Here is a 22,484-nt window from a genome sequence, read left to right on the forward strand (position 1 = left end):
CTGAAAGCAGACCCTTAGCCATCTGAGGTGCCCCTATCTTGCCACTTTTTTTTTTTTTTTTTAAGATTTATTTATTTGACAGAGAGAGAGAGGACACAAGTAGGCAGAGTGGCAGGGAGAGGGAGAAGCAGGCTCTCCACTGAGCAGGGAGCCCTATGCGGGCTCCATCTGAGGACCGGGGATCATGACCTGAGCCAAAGGCAGCCACTTAACCAACTGAGCCACCCAGGCGCCCCTATCTTGCCACTTCTGTTCAACAGTGTGCTAGAGGTTCTAGCCAGGACACTTAAGCAAGAAAATGAAATAAAAGACATTCATATTGGAAAGGAAGAAAATAAAAATATATTCAGAGATAATATGATCACGTATATAGACTCTAAGAAATCCCCTATAGGGATTTTCCTATAAAACTATTTGAACTAATAAATGAGTTAAACAAGGTGGCAGGATACAAGAGCAATACACGAAAATCGCTTGTAATTCTATATGCTTGCAACGAACAATATGAAAATGAAAATTCTATTTATAATAGTATCAAAAAGTATAAAACACTTAGGCACAAATTTAACCAATGAAGTGTAAAACTTATACTCTGAAAATTATTAAAACATTGTTGGTAGAAATTAAAGGACCTAAAGAAATGGAAAGTTATCCCTTGTTCACAGATCATAAGATTTAACATTGTTAAGGGGGCAGTATTCCCCTAGCCGATCTACTCATTCAGCATAATCCCTATCAGAATCCCAGTTTACTTCTTTGTAGAAATTGAAAATCTGATTTTAAAATTTATATGGAATTGCAAGGGATCTAGAATAGCTAAAACAATCTTGTAAAAGAAGAGGAAAGTAGGAAGACTCCTACTTCCTTATTTCAAAACTTACTACAACCATTGTCAAGGCAGTATAGTACTGGCATATAGATCAATGGAATAGAACTGAGAGTCCAGAAATAGATCGATTTATCTACGGTTAACTGATTTTTGACAAGGGTGTCAAGGCCGTTCAATGGAGGAATGAATAGACTTACCAACAGTGCTGAGACAACTGGTGAGCCACATGCAAAACAATGAAGTTGAACCCTTATTTCATACCACATACAAAAAATAAAAATGCATCAAAGATGTAAATATAAGAACTAAAACTATAACAACGTTAAAACGGATAAATCTTCGTGACTTTGGATTTGGCATAGGATTCTTAGATATAACAAAAGCATGAGTAACAAAAGAAAAAGTAGTAGACTTGACTTCATCAAGATTAAAAACTTTTATGCTTTGAAGGATGCCACCAAGAACTGAAAAGAAATATGAGGAAATCATGTATCTCATGAGGGTCTTCTACCAGAATTTATGAAGGACTCTTATTGCTCAGTAATAAGAAGGCAAATAACTCAATTAGAAAGGAGGGGTGCCTGACTGGCTTTTCAGTAGAACATGACTCTTGATATCAGGGTTGTGAGTTCAAGCCCCATGGTGTGTATAGAGTTTACTTTAAAAAAAATGGGCAAAGGATCTGAATAGACATTTCTTTGAGAAAGATACACAAATGGCCAATAAGCACATGAAAAATGCTCAACATCGTTAGTCATCAGGGAAACGAAAATAAAAAACACCATGAGATACCACTTTACCACAATAAGAGCCAACCACTAGGATGATTAGAATCAAAAAAGTCATATAATAATAAATGTTGGTGAGAATATGAGGAAATTGGAACCCTTATACACTGCTGATGGGAATGTAGAACAGTGCAGCCACTTTGAGAAACAGTCTGGTCATTCCCTCAAACAGTTAAATATAGAGTTCTCATCTGACCCAGCAATTCCACTACTAGGTATCTACTCAAGAGAAATTCATGTGTATCTACAGAGAAACTTGTACACAGGTATCTATAGCAACATTATTTATAAGAGCCAAAAGGTAAAAACAACCCAAATGTCCATCAGCTGATGAAAGGGTAAATAAAAGGTGGTATATCAGTACAATGGAATATTATTTGGCACTAAGAAAGAATGAAATAATAAATACATGCTACAAATGGATAAACCTCGAAAACATTATTGCTAAGTGGAAGCAGCAATCACAAAAGTGCGCCTATTACTTCATTCATCAGCAAGTCTGGAGTGGGGATATGTAGGGAAATGGAAAGTAGATTTGTGGTTGCTTAGAACTGGGAAAAGGGTACAGGGATACAGGAGTGACAGCCAGGGGATGCAAGCTTTCTTTGTGGAGTGAAGAATATATTACAGAATTGACAGGAGTCATGGTTGCACAACACTGTGAATATTCTAGAAACCATTGAATTGTGCATTTTTTTAAAAAGATTTTATTTATTTATTTGACAGACAGAGATTACAAGTAGGCAGAGAGGCAGGCTCCCCGCCGAGCAGAGAGCCCGATACGGGGCTCGATCGCAGGACCCCGGGATCATGACCTGAGCCGAAGGCAGAGGTTTTAACCCACTGAGCCACCCAGGTGCCCCTGAATTGTGCATTAAAAAAAAAAAAAAAAGGTTATTTATGAGAGAGAGAGAGAGAGCAGAGTGAGTGAGAACATGAGTGGGGGAGAGGGAGAAGCAGATTCCCTACTGAGCAGGGAGCCCGATGTGGGGCTTGATTCTAGAACCCTGGGATCATGACCTGAGCTGAAGGCTGCCACCCAACTGACTGAGCCACATAGGTTCCCTGAACTGTGCACTTTAAATAGGTGAATTTTAAATAGGTACATGAGTTATATTTCAGGCTGTGTTAAGGGAGATGTGGCCTTTGACAAAATGGGAACAAAAGACATGACTTCATTCTAGTAAAACTATTTGTGAACACTGAAATTTGAATTTCATATAATTTTCACAAGTGATGAAATGTTGTTTCAGAATTTACATTTAAGGGGCCACCTGGATGGCTCAGTCATTAAGTGTCTGCCTTCGGCTCAGGTCATGATCTGAGGTCCTGGGATTGAGCCCTGCGTCGGCTCTCTGCTCAGCGGAGAGCCTGCTTCTCCCTCTCCCTCTGCCTCTCCCCCTGCTTGTGCTCTCTCTGTCTCTCAAATAAAGAAATAAAATCTTAAAAATAAATAAATGAGTAAATTTCACATTTAAAGATGGAAAAATTACTCTCAGCTCTCAGGTGGTACAATAATAGATGGCAAATTAGGTTTGTGTTGTGGGCCATAGTTTGCTGATCCCTGATCTATCTTATTTATGTGTGTATATATGTATGTATGTATGTAATCTCTATACCCAGTGTGGGACTTGAACTCACAACCTTGAGATCAAGAGTCACATGCTTTACCTACTGAGCCAGCCAGGTGCCCCCCAGATCTAAGTTTCTGTTTGGCAAATGTTGAGAGAGATTATGAGAGACTGACCGGTAGGGAAGGGGATTTTGTATGAGAATTCTTCAGCCACAATTCTACCATGAAAAACTCTTCTTTTTTCTTTAAACGGACTCCAGGCCCAAAGAGAATGTACAATATTACCAGCTATCGCAGGGCTTCTAACCTTGACATTTTTTTTTAAGATTTTATTTATTTATTTTTTTGACAGAGACAGATCACAAGTAGGCAGAGAGGCAGGCAGAGAGAGAAGGAAGCAGGCTCCCTGCTGAGCAGAGAGCCCAATGTGGGGCTCGATCCCAGGATCCTGAGATCATGACCTGAGCCGAAGGCAGAGGCTTTAACCCACTGAGCCACCCAGGCGCCCCTCAACCTTGACACTATTGACATTTCGGCTGAATAATTCTTTGTCAGGGCTGCAGAAGCACTGCTAAATGCCAGTAGCACCTCCCCACCCTCCCAGCTGAGACAACCAAAAATGTCTTTAGACGTCATCAAGTGTCCCGGGAGGGGGGAGTACCCTTCCTTCTCCCCCTCTCCCTGCCACCGTGTTGAGAACCACTAATCTATAGAAGAAAGTAAGAGTAGTGATATTCAGAGAGTCAGAATGATATAGCTTAGAGTCTGTCAAACTTAAATGTGCCAGTAAATGACCTGGCATCTTGATAAAATGAGAATTCTGACTCTGTACTTCTATAGTAGGACTGAGAATTCTGCATTTCTAACACATTCTCAAATGATGCCAGGGCTGCTGATTCAGGTACCACCCTTTGAGTAGCAAAGCATTAGTGGAAAATGTATAGGCTTTGAAATAAAATAGGCCTGGGCTTGAATTCCAGCAAACCTACTCCTGGCTTGGATAAGATACCTAAGCTCTTTGGACCTCAGTTCCCACGTCAGTAAAATGGAACTAGTGATACTGACCCTGCCAATTTTTGTTTTATTTATTTATTTGGCCTTGCAAGGTTTTATAAGGATTCATGGAATGCATAGTGCCAGGCAGAAAGTAAGAACTAGAAGGGACTATAGTTGGCTAAAAGTAGGAGGCAGCTCAGGTCACCATGGTTACTGCCCTGTTGTGATTTGTCAAGCCGTTGCATTTCATTGACTTTTCAGTGTAAATATCTGTTTGTAAACGAATATGTTCAAATATTCTGTTAAAGAAGTAACAGTAGGGCCACCTGGATGGCTCAGTAGGTTAGGCCTCTGCCTTTGGCTAGGATCATGATCTCAGGGTCCTGGGATGGAGCCCCGCATCGGCTCTCTGCTCAGCGGGGAGCCTGCTTCCCCTCTCTCTCTGCCTGTCTCTCTGCCTACTTGTGATCTCTCTCTCTGTCAAATAAATAAAATCTAAAAAAAAAAAAAAAAGTAACAGTAGTTTGATTTATGATGCTAGAGCTCTGAGAAACTATCAGTCTTTCTCTCTTGCTATTTTTATGTTGTACATTAACTGAGGAAGATACTAATGCAAGGAGATGACAGATGCATTTGGAAAAAAAAAAGAGGAGAGATGGTATTTGATAAATTCTTGGCTTTTTTGAGGTCAAGGGTAGGTGGTGGTCTAAGGATTCAATTTCAGAACCAGTGGTAGTTAATATATGAATCATGTTACCTTATGCTAATAAGTTCAGACTTTTTTGCTGCAGAGATAAGGAATAAATCTCTTTCTTGCACTACTTGCTGCATTGCACAGTTGGCTTGTTGTTTCAGAGGATTTTTCCACTTGAGAGATTTGATATTTGTCATTTTGAGAAAGTGGGTGCTGAACGTAATTTGCCAGGAGGCTAAATGGTTATGTTATTTCTTATCTAGGCTGGAATTTTACTCTAATAATTCAATTTATCAGTAAGAAGAGCCAAATATGAAAAATCTCTCCGAATGGAGTTGTGAGAGATTCTAATACCATCTTATATTGGAAACAAAGCCTCCTTCTTCTGTTGGTTAACATCCCAAGTGTTTTCATATACCCAAGTGGGAATATGACTGGATTAAACACCAGCATTACAGATCATTCCAACATACAAGTGGACAAAAAGTAGAAACCTTTGAAAGGGGAAAACAGAAAGAACAACCCTGGTATTTTCAGTAAGATGTTACAACCCAGACACTTGAAGATTTAGGCAAATGCTTCCCTTCTAGGATGCAGACTTCTGGAGGGCAGTGGTGGTCATTTCATTGCTAGCTGTGTATAGTAATGGGACTCTATATGAGGGCACTGAGAAACCTTTTTTCTTATTTCAGAAGAAAGATTGTTTCTGCCTTATCTCTGTATTCTCGCATAGGGTTTTTGCATGCCCGCAAATGGCCTGGGTCTGCGGATATGGGACATGGGCAGTCAGGTGAATGCTGGATATAGTTGTGCAGGTGAAGATAGAAGGAAGCCGGACATACACTGGCTGGTGCTGCCATCTGCTGGCCACCATGTCTGCTCCTTTGTAGGAGGAAGGGCTAGGGAATAACAGTTACTGTGTGCCGGGCCCCATGCTAAATGCTTTAAATGTACTATCTCATTTGATACAACAGAGACTCGTTCACTTATTCACCCAACAGATATTTACTGAGTACCCGTGTGGACATAGCAGTGATCAAGACCTACTTAGGATGGAGGTCTTGTCATTGGCTTCATTTTCAGAGTAGGAATTGGAGACTCCAGCAGGGTACATAGCTTGCTTAAAGTCCCCGCAGAGCCATTGTCTATTCTGAAAGAGAAAGAAGAGGACAGGGACTGTTATACAGCGGGAGAATCTCACTAATGACCAGTGCTTCTTTGAACCTCACAACGAAGTTTTCAAGTCAGTTAGAGAGGTCTTTTTTTTTTTTTTAAGGTTTTTATTTATTTATTTGACAGAGAAAGACACAGTGAGGGAACAAAGCAGGGGGAGTGGGAGAGGGAGTAGCTCGCTCTCCACTGAGCAGGGAGCCCGATGCAGGGCTTGATCCCAGGACCCTGGGATCATGACCTGAGCCGAAGGCAGATGCTTAATGACTGAGCCACCCAGGCTCCCCAGTTGGAGAGATCTTAGCTCAAGTTCCAGTTTACTTGTCTGGACTCTGAAGCAGCACAGCCTAGAGGTTATGAGCATCTCGGAAGAGCTTGGTCTCAGGAGCCTGATCCTTGGCTCTGCCCTAACCAGCTCAATGACCTTAGACAGGTCCTTAATCCTCTTCAGATGCCTGTTTCCTCATCTGTAAAATGGGGAGCATACTAATTCTCCTGCAAGGGATTGTTATAGGGATTAAAACTGAGTCGTTGGTAAAGTACTTAGACTTTCTAACTCAATCATTTGTCTATGGCATTATTATTATTTGCATTTGCCATAAGATACCATTTCAAAACATTTTGTGAACTTGCCAGTGGACTTAAATTTTGGCCAGTGGATGATGTTACTGATGACCTCTTTTGCATTGGATCAGTGTCTGGTTTTCCTTTGAATCAGATGGACACTTTCCATAAGTGAATCCTTTTCACTTGCCATGATCCTGTTTGCAATTCCTTGCCTTTGGCTTAAAATTCCTTGCCTTTGACCTTCTTTTGCAACAGTTCAGTATTTTCTGGTTGCATATTTAATAAGCTTTGTGGTCCAAATATTCTTCCCTATTATTCAGCCTGATATTTTCTTAAATTTGGTGTGTGCACATAAATAGCAATTGGTTAACCTCTCTATTCTGAGACCTCTTCATGTGCTTTGAAAAGTTAGTTATTTAACTTTGAAATCCACCTCCTTTTCCCCCACCCCCCGCTTCAGTTCAGGTTTGGAATAGCCAATTATTTAAGGCATTCAAGCACACAGAAAGATATTTAAGAGGGAAGGCCCCAGATTTCCATGGTGCTCATGGTGATTTAAAGTGGTCTCCATGCAGAATGACTTGAAATGTTTGAGGGTGGGAATGGGAAGAGTTTGGAAACAAGGAGCCCAATTAGAAGACAAACATTCTGGGCCAGGTGTCACGCCAAAACCTGAACTAGCTGGGGCCTGGGACAAAACTGGACTGAATCCAAAGGCCTGGGCACTAGGAGGATGAGGCCAGAGATCAGGGCCTTCTGTGACAAAGAATGAGTAGGTGAACTCTAAGCCCCAGATTCAGGAGGTACCAAGGTCTAGAGCCAGTCCTCAGGCCTCAAGGACAGCCAAGCAGGAGGCAATTTTTCAGTCAAGCCTAGCCAGCATAGTGCTCAGGAGGTCAGCACACTTTCTGTATCTGGTCTGGGGGTGTAGTCAGGGTGTTACTTGTATAAACCCATTGAGAGCCCTGAACTGGTATTTGAACAACCCCTAGCTTCTAGGCAGAGCTCCTCTGTGTGATCTTGGCCATGTCTCTTCTTTCCCCCAACTCTAGGCCTCAGTTCCTAGTCTGAAAAATGAGAGGAAAGAACTTGATTTCCAAAGGCCCTCTGCTTTAGCATCCTATTTTAGGTGATCTGGGCGGAAGAAGCTCATTGCACAACTCCCCCTTTCATATTTCCTTCTTAGTAGGAAACCATCTCAGGATTTGAGCATGTAGGTGTGAGAAAAATCTGCCAGAGGACAGGAAGGATATTGCTTAGGGAACAAGAGCTGGCATCCCAATAGAAGGGGTAAGTTGGTTTGAGTTTAAGTCCTACCACTGCCACCTGCTGTCTGAGTGATCTTGGACTTACTTCTCTAAGCCTCAGTTGCCACATCTATAAAATGAGAAAAATACCATTTTTCATATAGGATTGTTTAAGGTATGAATGAATGAGGTGGACCTTTATGGGCACTTATCCCAGGGCCTGACTCTAGGAAGCTCTTAGTAAATACTAGCTTCTCATGTTATCATGAGATGGGAGTGTGGGAGTAAAGCGGAAGGGTCTCATGTTAGAAGGCACTCTGAATTTTCTCCTTTATTTTTTATTTTTACTATTATTTTTAAAGATTTTATTTATTAATTTGACAGAGAGAGAGAGAGATCACAAGTAGGCAGAGCAGCAGGCAGGGGGAGGGGCGGGAAGCTGGCTCCCCCCTGAGCAGAGAGAGCCAGGTGTAGGGCTCCATCCCAGGACCCAGAGACCATACCTGAGCTGAAGGCAGAGGCTTAACCCACTGAGCCACCCAGGTGCCCCTGAATTTTCTCCTTTAATCATCTCCTTCATTTTCTTTGAATCTTTTTCAGATTATCCATGCCTTTGCAATTGTAGACTCTTAGACTCTATAATTATGAGCTGTATCTGACACCATATTTCTGTTTAAGGATTTATTTGTAATTGATCTCTGTCTAGCTTGATGTCCACTGTGATAGCAGGATTCTCTTCTGCCATTTTTACTCCCTATTCTTTTGTCCCCAGTGTGTCAATTTTCCCTTTTTTTTGTGTGTGTGTCTAATGACTTTTCCAGTTATTCTTGCTAGTTTTGCATTCTTGTCCAAGAACATTTTTGGTGCTTGTTTATTTTTAATTTTAGAAGTTAAAGGCATTTGAGGTCTTAAAAACCCAGAATTGAGTTTTCTCAGAGCTGCTAATCTTTTTAGCCAGTTGGTGATGAGGCTTCTCTGGTTTGTTACAGGATGATGTGTTCCATCCTCCTGTCTATGCTTTGTCTAATTTAGAGTCTAAATCCACATGTTTTAGTACATTTTTAGCACGTAAAAATTTATTACCAAACTAGTGCTGACCTCAGGGGGAAAAAGAAATCAAATATTCAGTCACTAGTGCGGAGACTGAAGGTGTTAGAAATCACTCCAGCCGCCACTAGGTGGGGTCAGAGCACATAATTTCTAAAGTCACTGGATCCTTTTCCTCTTCCAGCCCTCACTGCCATCCCGACTTTTTCCTTCTTTGCCAAATTTGGACTGAGCGTTGGAAATTTCCAAAAGTTCTCTGTTAGTGAGTTACATTACTTACAGTTTCCCCATCCACCTTGCCAGTTTTAATCTCCTAGTTGTAGTTGTTTTGATAATTTGACTTTCAGGTAAAACTTAAAACCAAAGCCCAGAGTCATTATTAAACTTATCTGAACTGATCTAAAGTTTTAAATTCAGCAACAGTGTCTTTATCTAGTGTATTGATTGGAGATTGACTGGAGATTAAAAAAGAGTCTCAGAGGGGCGCCTGAGTGGTTCAATCAGTTAAGTGTCTGCCTTTGGCTCAGGTCATGATCCCAAGTCCTGGACTTTGAGTCATCATTTTGAGTCCCAGAGTCCTGATCCCAGAGTCCTGGGATCAAGCCCCACATCGGGCTTCCTGCTCAGCGGAGAGCCTGCTTCTCCCTCTCCCACTCCTGCTTGTGTTTCCTCTCTTGCTGTGTCTCCCTCTGTCAAATAAATAAAAGTCTTAAAAAAAAAAAGTCTCATAAATGTATTAAAGAAATCTACAACTTACAGTAGTTCTCATCCATTTGCAGACGTGTTTACCAGCCCTGTGCACTCGTACCTAATCCTTCCAGCGTTGTGACACCAGTGTCATCATCTCTGATGACTATGAAACGGAATTAAAAGGTCAAGCTAGAAATGGAACCTGAATGTTTAAAATTTCTTTCTGGGGCGCCTGGGTGGCTCAATGGGTTAAAGTCTCTGCCTTTGGCTCAGGTTGTAATCCTGGGGTCCTGGGATCAGCCCCTCATTGGGCTCTCAGCTCAGGGGGGAGCCTGCTTCCCCCACCCCCTCTCTTCCTGCCTCTCTGCCTACTTGTGATCTCTGTCTGTCAAATAAATAAAATCTTTAAAAAAAAATTTCTTTCCAGGCTAGAGCTGGGGTTCTTCATGAGCCGGTTTGCATGAATGGATTAATGCTCTAGCTCTGTTTTGGTGGGAAGTTTTTTGAAAGAGTGTTCTTTTAAATACAGACTGTAATTTTTGTGATGTCCAGCGCAGGAGGAGTTAATCAATTGGTTGATACTTTGTCATGGGTTTTATTTCGGTCTGCTGGTTTTACCTATTTAGACATTTAAAATTTAGCTCTGTGTCTACCTGCATTGAATTTACAATTGTTTCCTATTTGTAGCTCTCTGCGGAATTATTCTCAGTATTTCAACATTTGTGATTGTTGATATTTGCTGAATATCAGCAGGGTGCTAGGTGCTAAAAGAAGGTTATTTTTCAGCAGCATTACAATGACCACTTTTGTTACATTAGAGAGTTTATTCTTAATATAGTCAGCTCTTGATTATTATGAGTAAGGAACACAGCAGCAATAGTAGGACCTAAGTAAGGAAAAAGCACATAGAAAGCACACATAAATTAAGTGTCAAGTGTCATTTACTTCCTGAAATGACTTTAAGATACAGAATGGAATGTTACAGAATTAAAAGAAAAGTATTGGGGCGCCTGGGGGGCTTGGTCGGTTAAGCATCCTCTCCTGGGATCCAGCCCCACATCGAGGGCTCCCTGCTCAGCGGGGAGTTGTTTCTCCCTCCCCACTGCCCTTCCCCCTGCTTATGCTTTCTTGCTTGCTCTCTCTCAAATAAATGAAGAAAATCTTTAAAAGAAAAAAAAAGAAAATTATTATAGCAGTGGACAAAGTGCTACATGGTTTATACAAAACCATCTCAAGCTCATAGACTCAGAGGGTGTTAATCCTCCAAGACCACTTGATGACTGTCGAAGCTGAGACCCGGAGAGGTTAAGTGACTTTCCCAACACAGCAGGTTTGGGGGTTTTGTAGCTATTTGACAAGGCTGTGATTGCTCTCATGTTGTGAGCTAAATTCCAAAGATAGAGATTGTCTTCTTGGCTTTTGGGGGACTGTATTGCTTTTATAACACTATAACTGTATTGTTTCTTTTCGCTCTGTCATCTGTCAGCTGACTTTGAAACGCCTCATCTTTTTTCATAACATCATAAAATTGGGGCCTTGCATGGGGCAGAAGAGATTGGCAGAAAAAGAAACCGAAGCCCAGTGGAGTTGCGTGGCTCACTCAGGATTATATATGGGCTTGTGTGTGTGGTAGAGGGAGGGAATTTAGGATCCAGATCCGTTCTCTAGGTTCACTGCTGCTCCCATAACCTCTCTCCACTGTAGCAGGAAACATGCCAGAAGCTACAAAAATAAGGATTCTTTTTTCCCCTAGAAAACTATCATTCATTTAGTTTCGAAAGACTGAGGGTTTAAAACCTCCATTTTGTGGCTTCCCAAGGGTCTGTGACTTGTTTCTTACTTGTTTCTTTGGTTCTGTGGAAATTTTTCTTGGTTGGTTCTCTGAGATTTGGATTTCCTTGCCAAGGAATTTTTAGAGAGAAGAAATGAGTGTGTGTCACCAAAGGGGGGAAAATACATACCTTAAGGCCCAATTCTGCACTTTGAATTTTAACACGGAGTGTCATAAATTCTTGCTTCTTCATTGCAATCATGACTTAGAAGACTGTTCCACTCAGAAGCCTCATCTGGTCATCATCATCATCATCACCATCAACATCATCAGGCAACTGGAAGCATGCACAAGGTGGCCACAGGTTGTGCCGTACCTGCTTGGGTTCTGGGAGACCTAAAGTGTGTGTGTCTGTGTGATGTGTGCGTAGTAACCCTTGCCTTCAAGGAGTGTGTAACCTGTAAGACTGGAGGAAAGACAGGAATCTTGGGGAAAGACAAACACCTCCTTTTCCTGTGTATGTAAAGTACATACTGACTCTCTTACCTGGAGTTGGACTGGGGAGGGGACAGTGGTGAGGTGAGGGATGGACTTTAGAAGGATCTGGTTCTGGATAAATGGAAGCACGTAGATTTGCTGACTGGGGAGGGCACAGGCTGGGTTTTAACAAGCAGGGTAATTGGTTGCAGGGAGGAAGTAATTGGTGGAGGGCCTTGAAACCATTAATTTAAATGGATTTGGCAAACAGCAGATGATTTAAGGACTGGGAGAGGAAATTTACTGGCTGCGGTTGATTAAGGCAGAAACTGACAGGCAAGAGATTGGAGGTGGGGTTTTTTGCAAAGAGAAGGTTTTTGCTCGGATTTAGATGAGGGATGTAGGGGTTGTGATTGATAGAGCAGAGAAATTAGTCTCTTTTTTGGAGGATCCCCTTTTCCTTGTTTTGGGAAATAATGGCTGATTAGGCTTGGGGTATCCTTTACTTGTGACAAGACATGACTGGATAGTTTTGCAATTTTGGCTCATGAAACATAAGAACCCGATTCTGTAGTGTGATGATACCACATCCTGAACTGGGTCCTGTCAGTTTTACCCCTGCATTACTATACTTTTTTATCCTCATTGATTAACCAGAATAGATGTTAATGGAGCTCATTATTTACTTACTGCACAGCAGAATCCTTTTTGTAACTTTTTCCATTGTGTTTATCTTGTAAATAGAAGTATTTGTCATCTAGGTTTTTTTTCCTCAAAATGGTTAAATAAAAGTTGTTTTAGGTTAACATCTTAAGTTTTCTAGACTTTTATAAACCGGTTCTTGTAGGCCAGTCATGACTGCAGAAGTCGATCAGGGATAACTATTGAGAGGGGAAATCACAGTCATCCTTGGTTTTCTGTTTCTGACAGTGGTAGACACATGGCACATATCCTGAGCACAGAAAGACACAGTTCCTTCATTGCTCTCTATGTAAGGGGGCCAGCCTCTTGACAGTTTTTATGGCAAATGCTAGGGCAGCTTGTGAGCTAAACCCTAAGAAGTGAAGCTGGGTTTGTCTGGTCTGTTCTCTTTCATCTTTTGTGTAATAGATAGCTAATCGCATAGAAATAGCTAATCTTTGTGTGGCCAAAATATGTCGTCCCCCAGACCTCTATGAAATGGAGTGTTGTTTCTCTGTAGCTTTTCCCAGATCTGAGTCTTCTCTGTAAAGTCGAAGTTCCTCTGTGGCCTAATTCTTGGGCATTGCACATATGGCGGCCAAATTCGATTCTCTTTCTTCAAGAAAGTTGTCGTTTAATCGGATTGTTCAGCCATGGCCTTTTCCCACCCTGTGGCTGGCTGGTTTCCTGTTGACCCTCCCTGGTTCTATCAGTAAGAAGGAGAGGGATTCGATTGTTGATGGCTGCACGGCCCAGAGAAAGGAGTGGGAGAATGCAGTGTGAAGGCTCAAAAGAAAGAAATTTTAGGGCTGTGCGTCCAAACCTGGCCAACTGTAAGACGACCTCTGTGGTTGTTATTCATAACGTTTCCTGGGGTAATAGACCCCAATCAGCGCTGTAGTTTATTGGTGCCAGTTGCTTCCTACAACAGAAAAGCACTCTGTTCCTGCTGCGGAGGGTGAGTGCTTAGTGCTATTTACTTAAAACATTCTAGGTTGATAAATTATAAGCACTTCACTTTGGGTAAAGCTCATAAATCCAGCCCCTACGAAAAATAACAAGCTGACAGCACTTAGTCCTGTTTATAAAGTTCATACGCATCTATCTCTGATACAGGCACAAGTATATATCTATGAAATAGCACTGCAGCCTGTTAAAGTAATGGGAGAGCAGAGGCACAAAGCGAGAAGCCTTGTACTTCCAGGCTCACTTCCATTAGCCCCCTCCTGCTTGAAGGGCACCTTGAGGATGAGGCCCACGGAGCAGGAGCTGACAACTGTGGAGTCCAGATTTGCTCTCCTCCCTCCTCTTCTTCTCCCTGCAGATCGCTTTTCTCAGTCCTGCCGTCTCTCTTTTTCTGTCCGCAAAATGATCACTGGCCTGTGAGCGTCCCTGCTCTTTAGGAAGCTGAGAGGGGAGCAGTGTTGGTGTGCTTGGAGCAGTTCAAACACTCTGGCCAGGTGGAGACGTGGGCCTCAGTGAACACTTCAGCAGACCCAGGAGCTGTTCTGTTTTTGGCAGTCTGTCTGGGAAAAATGACAAACCCTAACAAAAAGACCTTTAAGTAATGTTAAGTGCAAAGCCCAAAAGGCTTATGGGCTAAAAGGTATCAGGAAAGGAAATATTTTAGTAACAAAATAAACATGAGCCTCATCCCCCTGGCTGTGGCTCCTTAGAGACCTGGCAGGTATTGTTACGGGACGCGTGGCCGTTCGGAACTGGGGACCGAGTAGCGTAGTTCACTGTCAACTTGTGGAGTCCGAAGCGTCACATGCATCGGGCAGAAGCGTGTTCAGTACCGCATTGAACATTCAGTACTGTAGATAGCGTAATTAGACTGCTCGTCAGATACCAGAAAAGTGCAAAGAACATTCCTTCACTTTGCAACAGCTTGGACCTGAGTGGCAGACATGCTGTTCCCTCCGGCTGGCATGACTTCCCTTTCTTTAGCCCCTTCACCAGGGTACCAGCTACTGCCTGGCTCCCCAGACCCAGCTCAGACAGTGTCCCCTCCGTGAAGCCCCTGACCCCCGTCCCTCAGGCTTGAACTGTGTTCCCTGTTCTGTTAGCATTTCCCAGGGTTTGTTTTCGTTATTCATTTACCTACCTGTCTTCCCTGTCAGACGTGAATGGGGACAGCGTCTTGTCCTGAACTCATCATTTATCTCTTGTGCCGAGCACAATGACTAGGACGTAGTGGGTGCTCAATAAATGTTTGTCAAATGAGTGATAGCATGGGTAGCTCAATGAGAATTGATGGTGCCCTTTCTGATCTGTCATCCATCATCCCTGGAGTGAAACAGGACCGGGAGACTTTACATGGCACCACTTGAGAATGTAAGGAGAGGAGGAGGGCTTAGGATGAATAATAACCAGCCTTTATTGAGTATTTGCAATGGGCTGGGCAGTATATTTACTAAAGTATTTAGGCTTTTAAAATATATTAATGCACTTAATCCTTAGATCAATCTGCTAAGACAGGGTCTGTTTATCAGCCCCGTTGCGAAGCACAAGGAAATTCAATAACTTGCCCAAGGTCACATAGTGACAGCGCTGAGATTCATACTGATGTTAGGTAACTATCGCCTGTCTTTGCCTCTTAGACCGGCTCCTGGAAAGAATTAAACCCTAGTGGACAGAGGCAGCCATCTTAGTAATGATTTCACTTCTCTCCCGTGTATCTAGAATATCTAGATATGGTTATATTCTATCCCTTGGAAGAAACAAAGGAGTAAACAGTCACCTGAATAACTTTTTGGTGGGTAACCACTTTCTGTGGTTAAAACGAGAGGTGGAGTTTGTTGACAAAGAATTGGTTTTAGGTGGTACTTTTGGTCTTTTTAGAAGTACAGCAGTGTTCTCCAGTCAAACTGAACTATAAATGCTTTCATTTCTTACAAGGACCATCTAAGCTGTTTCTTTCTTTCTTTCCTTTTTTTTTTTTAAAGATTTTATTTATTTATTTAACAGACAGAGATCACAAGTAGGCAGAGGCAGGCAGAGAGAAAGGAAGGGAAGCAGGCTTCCCGCTGAGCAGAGGGCCCGATGTGGGGCTCGATCCCAGGATGCTGGGATCATGACCTGAGCCGAAGGCAGAGGCTTTAACCCACTGAGCCACCCAGGCTCCCCTGTTTCTTTTTTTTTAATTGAAGATTTTATTTATGTATTTGACAGAGAGAGATCACAAGTAGGCAGAGAGGCAGGCAGAGAGAGAGGGGGAAGCAGGCTTCCTGCTGAGCAAAGAGCCCAATGTGGGGCTCAATCCCAGGACCCTGAGATCATGACCTGAGCTGAAGGCAGAGGCTTAACCCACTGAGCCACCCAGACACCCCCCCACTTTTTTTTTAAGTTCTTTTAGGTGATCTCTACACCCAATGTGGGGCTAGAACTCACGACCCTGAGATTAAGAGTCACATGCTCCACTGACTGAGCCAGCCAGGTGCCCCCATCTGAGCTTTTTGCCCCTAGACTTTTGCATATGCTATTCCCTGTGCCTGGAACACACTACCCGGCTCGCTCCTTCCCCAAGCCCAGTGTTCACTTGACACTTCTCTCCTACCGTGATAGTTGATTTAGATACCATTTCCCACCCCTCCAGGATAGAGGGTTCTTTCTTAGGGGTCCCTACACCTCTGAGGGTCCCTGTGTGGCACTCATAACTGGAGTTGACTATTGTGTGTAGGGTGAGGGAGGTGATTATCTGTTCCTGATTGACTCATGCCCTAGTCCTATTCTGTAAGAGCAGAGACTGTCTTTTTTCTCTATCTCCTGTACCTTGGGTGGTGCTTAGACACAATCTGTGTTCACCAAGTATTTCTTGAAGGATTTTTAAAAAATCCTTTTTTAAAAAAAGGATTTTCTTTATTTGACAGAGAGAGAGCAGAAGCAGGGGGAAGAGCAGAGGGAGAGGGAGGCTTCCCACTGAGCAGGGAGCCCATTGTGCGGCTTGATCCCAGGACCCTGGGATCATGACCTGAGCCAAAGGTGATGCTTTACCTACTGAGCCACTCAGGTGCCCCAGATTATTTTTTTGAGAGAGGGCTAGAGCGTGTGTGAGCTGGGAGGGAGGGGAACCGGGGAGGGGCAAAGGGAGAGGGAGAGAGAGAATTCTCAGCAGGTTCATGCCCAGCATGGAGCCCAATGTGGGGCTCAGTCTCATGACCTTGGGATCAAGACCTGAGCCGAAATCAAGAATTGGACACCTAACCGACTAAGTCACCCAGGTGTCCCTTATGGGGGCTAATTTTTGCTTTAAGTTTTTGAGCTTTGGGTTTTTGAATTAGACAAGTCTTCTGTTGGATGGTCATTGTTTGCTGTGTCTTGTATGTACAAAGTCAGCTAGGTGCTGTGGGCAACAGAGGATGACCGATGTCACTCTTGCTCTGAGGCGCCTGCAATCTTGGGAGACATTCAGATCATGTTACAGCATCGGTACAGTGCAGGGGGTCGCTGATAAAACTGTAAAGACAGGCACGGTCACATTCTGGTGAGTCAGCTGGCACCAGAGAAGCCCATTCACAACCTAGGACCTCCCTTCACAGAGTGTCATGGGAACCACCTAGAGCAACTGTGACCAGTGGTTCTTGTTTGTGAAGAAGGAGAAGCCCAAATTAGGAGGACTAAGCAAACCTCATACACTTGGGGAAGGGCATGTTGAAAAGTAGAACCTCATGTAGGTACACAACATGTTGGAGGTTAGATTTAACCCAAAAGAAAAACTTCATAATTACTTAATGATAGAGCATCTTCTTTTATAAATAGAGCTAATAAGAGTTAGAATCAAATGTATTTAGCACATTGCTACCTGGTTTCCTCCAGCACTTTAACTTATCCTGTCTGACACTTGGTTGCTCATCTATTCCCCCTGAAACGTGCTGTTCCTCCTCTTTGCCATCTCTCATGCTCAAGCCAGAAATGCAGGTGTCAGTCGTCATTCTTGTTCCCTCAGTCCCACTGGCACTCAGGAATCAGCTCTGCGACTCCCTCCTTTCCAGTGCTCAGTCTGTCTTCCCTCTCTCCCACTTCCTTCATCCAGGCAGAGTTGGCCTCTGTTTTTTCTTTTCTTGATTCTAGGCTCCTTTCCTCCAACCCGTTCTCTGCCTTGTTGATGGAAGCACATTCCAGAATGCTGATCTGATTCCCATCACCCCTCTTCCCAAGAGTCTTCAAGGACTCCATGGCGAGCCACCTGGCCCCACATGGCACCGAATTCCCACCACACCCCATCTTGAGTTCAGGCTGTCTGTCTCAGCTCTACAGATGACTTGGATTTCACTGTAGATATCATGGTTTTCTTTTTTAGAGTTCTTTCTTTCCCTCCTTCGTCTAGCTCTCACTTGTTCTCTAACACCTTTTCTTACTTAAGCCCTTCCCTTGTGTCTCCCACAGGGACCATGAGTCCACCATTTTGCATTCTCCATGTCTGGCATTGCTGGGCACAGAGGACGGGCTCTGTGGTGCTTATTGAAAGAGTAAGAGATAGCCGAGGCTTTAATTCATATTGAGCCGTAAAGAAGCAGTATATGGCTCTTCCAAGAATGGGTTTGGTTTCAGGGCAGGAGAAGAGTTTACGACATGAGTTTCTTACTGGAAAAGGTGGTTGGGGAGTGCTGGTGGAGAGCCAGACAAATGGAAGCCCTCAGAGCAGGCAGAGAGGCCACCGAGGAACTGAGGGGTTGCCCACCTTAGATCACCAGGGAGAAGACCAGTGTCTGACTCAGAAAGCTGCCAAAGAACCTGTGACTCAGTTTCCTTATTTATAATGAAAGGGAAGGGTCTAACAGTAGGTAATTACTCTGGCTCACATCTGACTCTGGCATTCTGTGATCCTTAGAGTCAAAGTTAAGAATCTAAATAGGGCATTCTGAATTTGTGGGAGAATTCCACACACACACACACACACACACACACACACACACACTATTGGAAGCTTCTTGAGAACAAAGACATTGTCTGTTTGCATTTGACAGGGATTGTTTTGCATTTTAAAAACAAAGAAGTAGGGCGCCTGGGTGGCTCAGTGGGTTAAGCCGCTGCCTTCAGCTCGGGTCGTGATCTCGGGGTCCTGGAATCGAGTCCCGCATCGGGCTCTCTGCTCGGCAGGAAGCCTGCTTGCTTCCCTCTCTCTCTCTGCCTGACTCTCCGTCTACTTGTGATCTCTGTCTGTCAAATGAATAAATAAAATCTTAAAAAAAATAAAATAAAATAAAAAAATAAAAACAAAGAAGTAGAAAGGAATACAGGAAAACTGCGGTCATACCATACTATGCTTGAGAATTTAAACTCCCCCAAAGTCAAGAAATTCACTCACTCATCCTCTTCACAGCCTTGGTTGAGATGCAGTGCTGGTCCTGCTTGCTGATGGCCCCTCCGTGGCTAAGCTTGGGCCCCACTGTGGCTGTGAGTTATGGCAGCCTGGGAATCGACGCCATGAGCTTCCTGGCCCTTGGGTGTTCAACTTCTCCAAGTTAATGTCTGTTCTTTAGTGTTACATTATCTTCTAGAAAGGTAGTCATTTATAATTTATGTACTATGTACTGGCTTAAAATAGAGACAAGAGGATAATCAGCATCCTGAAGCTTCTAGTTTTCCAAAGTAACATTTCTTCAGTGAAGTCTGCCTGTAGGAATTAAAACCTGCCGTGAATTAAAAAACCCTTTGTGCTGTTATCAGACTGGAGAAATGGGTGTGCCAACATTTAGTAATAAGCCTTGCAGGAGATCATCTTTTTTTTTTTTTTTTAACATAGAACTTGTCATTTTATTTTATTCTACTCAAAATCATTTCTAATGACCTCAACCTTTGTAGTGTTCCAGGGGCCTCACTGAAGTCACGGAGAGCTGATGGGGCGGAGCTGGAAGGGCAGACAGTAGAAATGGCCCCAGTGAAGGACAAAAGCCAATTCATTATCTCAGCCACTTGTCTGCTGCGGTTTTGGTGCCCTTCCATCTAGCTTGCTACTTTGCTCTTTGTAAACACAGAGAAGGGATGGGCTTTCCTGTTGAGTACCTCATAGAGAACACACTGTTCATTCATATATATTAAAAATAGAAGGTCTACTTGAAAAATCCTCTGTACAATCAGGTTTTAGCAAAAGTCAATCCGGTATCAGAGGTCTAACTTACTTATTCCTTTTGCTTTTATAACCTGTCTCTAACCCCTAGATTTTCTCCCAGTCCTTTTCATTATGCATCTTCCGTGTGCCAGGACATTGGGAGATTTCTAATGAGGGCAGAAGGACAGATGCTTCTGCACCTGAGTGGTCTTGCCCTTCCGGTGTCTGGCGACTTTGCATTTGAATCCCCAAATTATTCTTACTGTGACCTCCATCTCTGGGATGTGTCTCATGTGCTCACAGCTGCACCCGGTGTATATCTGAATGTCCACCAGATGGAGGGGGTGGGAATGGAGCTGGGGGCCCAGGGGCGAGCCTGGGGCTAGTGTGGGAACATCCTGCGTGATTGAACTTGGAAACCACAAGGTGGCAACATTTACCAAGACGGCTGGGCATTTTCCTCTTATTGAGATGTTGAACTTGCTTTTCCATTTTCTCAGCTTCAAGCTGAGAAAAGGGTTTAACAGCCTTGCTTTAGGTCCTTTTGAAAGTGAAGCTGTGGGGTAAGCTTGCTGCAGTATATTGGTGTCTCTTCATCCCCAAGTTTAAATACCAAGAGTCTGAAATTGCTCTGTGTGACTGTGGTTGAGTCCCCTCCCCTTTAGCCTCAGTTCTGCATTGGGTTAGGAGAGACCTGTGGTCTGGCTGACTGGTCGCTAATGGTTCTTTTTTTTTACATGATTTAGGACTTCAGTTACCGTTTCCTCTCCTCTGTTGCTTTTTAAAAAAAACTTGCAGGAAGTCTAGTCTTTAAAGCAAAACAAAAAACCTGGTAGCTTTTTATCAAAGGACAGTGTCATGATTTTAAAAGGAAAAAAAAATCAATTAATCAATTGAAAAAAAAAATCAGTTAATGTCCTAGAAGCTAGCCATCTCCCTGGGTTAACTCAAGAGGCTGGACTCTCCTAAATGAAGGTGCTTATTTACCAGCTTTCCTAAATTAGCAGCTTTGGGGATATTAAGATCTGTAAGGAACTGTCCAAGGGAGGTATTGTGTATGCTTTGCAGTGATTAAGCCATTAAGCTCTAATTGGTATTTTTCCCACTCATGGTTTGTGTAGGAAGCTTTAAAATTATTGAGGGATTCTGCTGTGCTCGTCTTAGTGTCATCCCCATGTTTTGGAAGCTGAGAGCAGGGAGCGCAGAGAAAAAAGGTTTTTGCTCAAGTGGATTATGACTTTTGCTCACAACACCCTCCCTTTTGGTCTGTTACATTCCAGATGAAGTGGAAAGGGAAGGACCTCTTCGACTTGGTATGCCGGACCCTGGGGCTTCGGGAAACTTGGTTTTTTGGACTGCAGTACACGATCAAGGACACCGTGGCCTGGCTCAAAATGGACAAGAAGGTTGGGCTGGAACTTGATGAGACCAGTGAGGCTGGTGTGTGCTCTGGTTTTTCCCTGAGCATGTGCCTAGCTTCTTTGCTCATCATGGGGCACTAGAGACACCCAGTAGAGAAAGGGGCAAGTCCTGAAGTAAGTCATGTAGAAAACAGGTCCCCGAGATGCCACAGGCTTTCTGCTCCTCACACACTCTCCTAGGCCTGCAGAACCAACCAGGAGGAAACTGTTGCCCTCCCTGGCTTCTTTACTCATCATCACTAAAGCTTCTGGCTTTATGCTGTTCAATTTATCAAACCACTAGTCAGGCTTTATGAATAAAAATTACTATGATATTATCCTGTTTTGTTTTTTTTTTTAACAGTTTATATCTTTGAAAGGTTTGCTTGGGACTCATGTTCATTAGAGAATGTTTTTAAGTCTTTGAGAAATACTGTGGCCCAACTCAATTTAGTTATTCACATGATCTAAGGAATAGAGAGTGCCCTGGTTCCTGTGGTGAAGAAAGAATATCCATTCTTTCTTTATGATTCTCTGGGGCTTCTAAGGCTTGAAAGACAAGTTGGAGCTCCCAGCAGTTCTAATGTGGCTTAGAAATGGATATTGCCTGGGAATGGGGAATTGCTGCTGTCTGTGTGGATTCACATGTGCACACGGAGGCACACTTACCCAATTACCTGCCTACCTAACCGGGAAGATATTTGGGAACGGGGCCATTTGGTTTTGTTAGTAGCCGCTAAAAGACCCCTCTCAAAGTAAGTCAGTGTCTAATCCTTACCCCAAATGGTACCATCTGCAATTAATTTTTATCATCCGCTGCATGGCATGATAGACAATGAATGCCTCCTGTTTTTTTTTTTTTTTACAAGTTTGACTCTAAGCTCAAATGTTCAAATTGTGTTTCCATATGTACACAGTAATCTGAATCTTCATGTTGGACTCTCCGCTGGTTATAAATTTCATATGGTAATTGCCAACGATCATGAACATCAGAGTGCCACCATGTGCCAATGTCAGTGAGCATGTCCTAGATCTGGTTTATTGTGGGTCTCTTGGACATTGCCCCCTGGAATTTGGGTAGGGGCACAAAGAACTACCTATCTAAGACAGCAGAATTTTCTGTATGTTTTTGTGATTCTTTCGCAAAGTAAATTTTAAATCATACCTGAGTGTTGGCCAAATGGATATTAGATTGGGGGCATCAGGAGCCGTGGACCCTGCTGCTCAAAGGAAATAAATTATGACACATGTTAATGGAGCCTTGTAGCCTGTCACATGGCATGTTTATGTCCTGAAATGAAATTCATTCTGGAGAGCAGATGGTCCAGGCTTTTCAGTGGGTGGATGAAATTGTTGGAAGATTAAAGGCAGCATGGTTTACTGACTGTGCTCAAGTATTTGGTAGGGCATCTCTAGAGGTTCCTTAAAGCAAAGGGTTGCCACCACGGACACATTTGTCTTTTGTTGCTCACTTAATGTTTAGGGGATTTCACAAAGATA

General features: G+C 43.1%; 1 protein-coding gene across 6 annotated transcripts in view; it reads left to right on the forward strand.

The window, feature by feature from the left end:
* The window catches only part of NF2 (neurofibromin 2), a 76,238-nt gene that overhangs the window by 6,061 nt on the left and 47,693 nt on the right, over positions 1–22,484 (forward strand). For 4 of the 6 annotated variants that reach the window (XM_032883358.1, XM_032883359.1, XM_032883354.1 and 1 more), the window contains exon 2: positions 20,865–20,990. The exons of 1 other annotated variant lie outside the window; for it this stretch is intronic. In XM_032883358.1, the coding sequence (XP_032739249.1) occupies positions 20,865–20,990 (126 nt within the window). Of the gene's footprint in view, positions 1–5,211; positions 5,218–6,976; positions 6,983–20,860; positions 20,991–22,484 lie in introns of those variants that run through there. One more of the 6 variants, XM_032883356.1, reaches the window with a different exon arrangement.

This window comes from Lontra canadensis, unplaced genomic scaffold (assembly GCF_010015895.1).
Source record: "Lontra canadensis isolate GAN:19392208 unplaced genomic scaffold, GSC_riverotter_1.0 scaffold87, whole genome shotgun sequence".
NCBI classification, from domain to species: Eukaryota; Metazoa; Chordata; class Mammalia; order Carnivora; family Mustelidae; genus Lontra; species Lontra canadensis.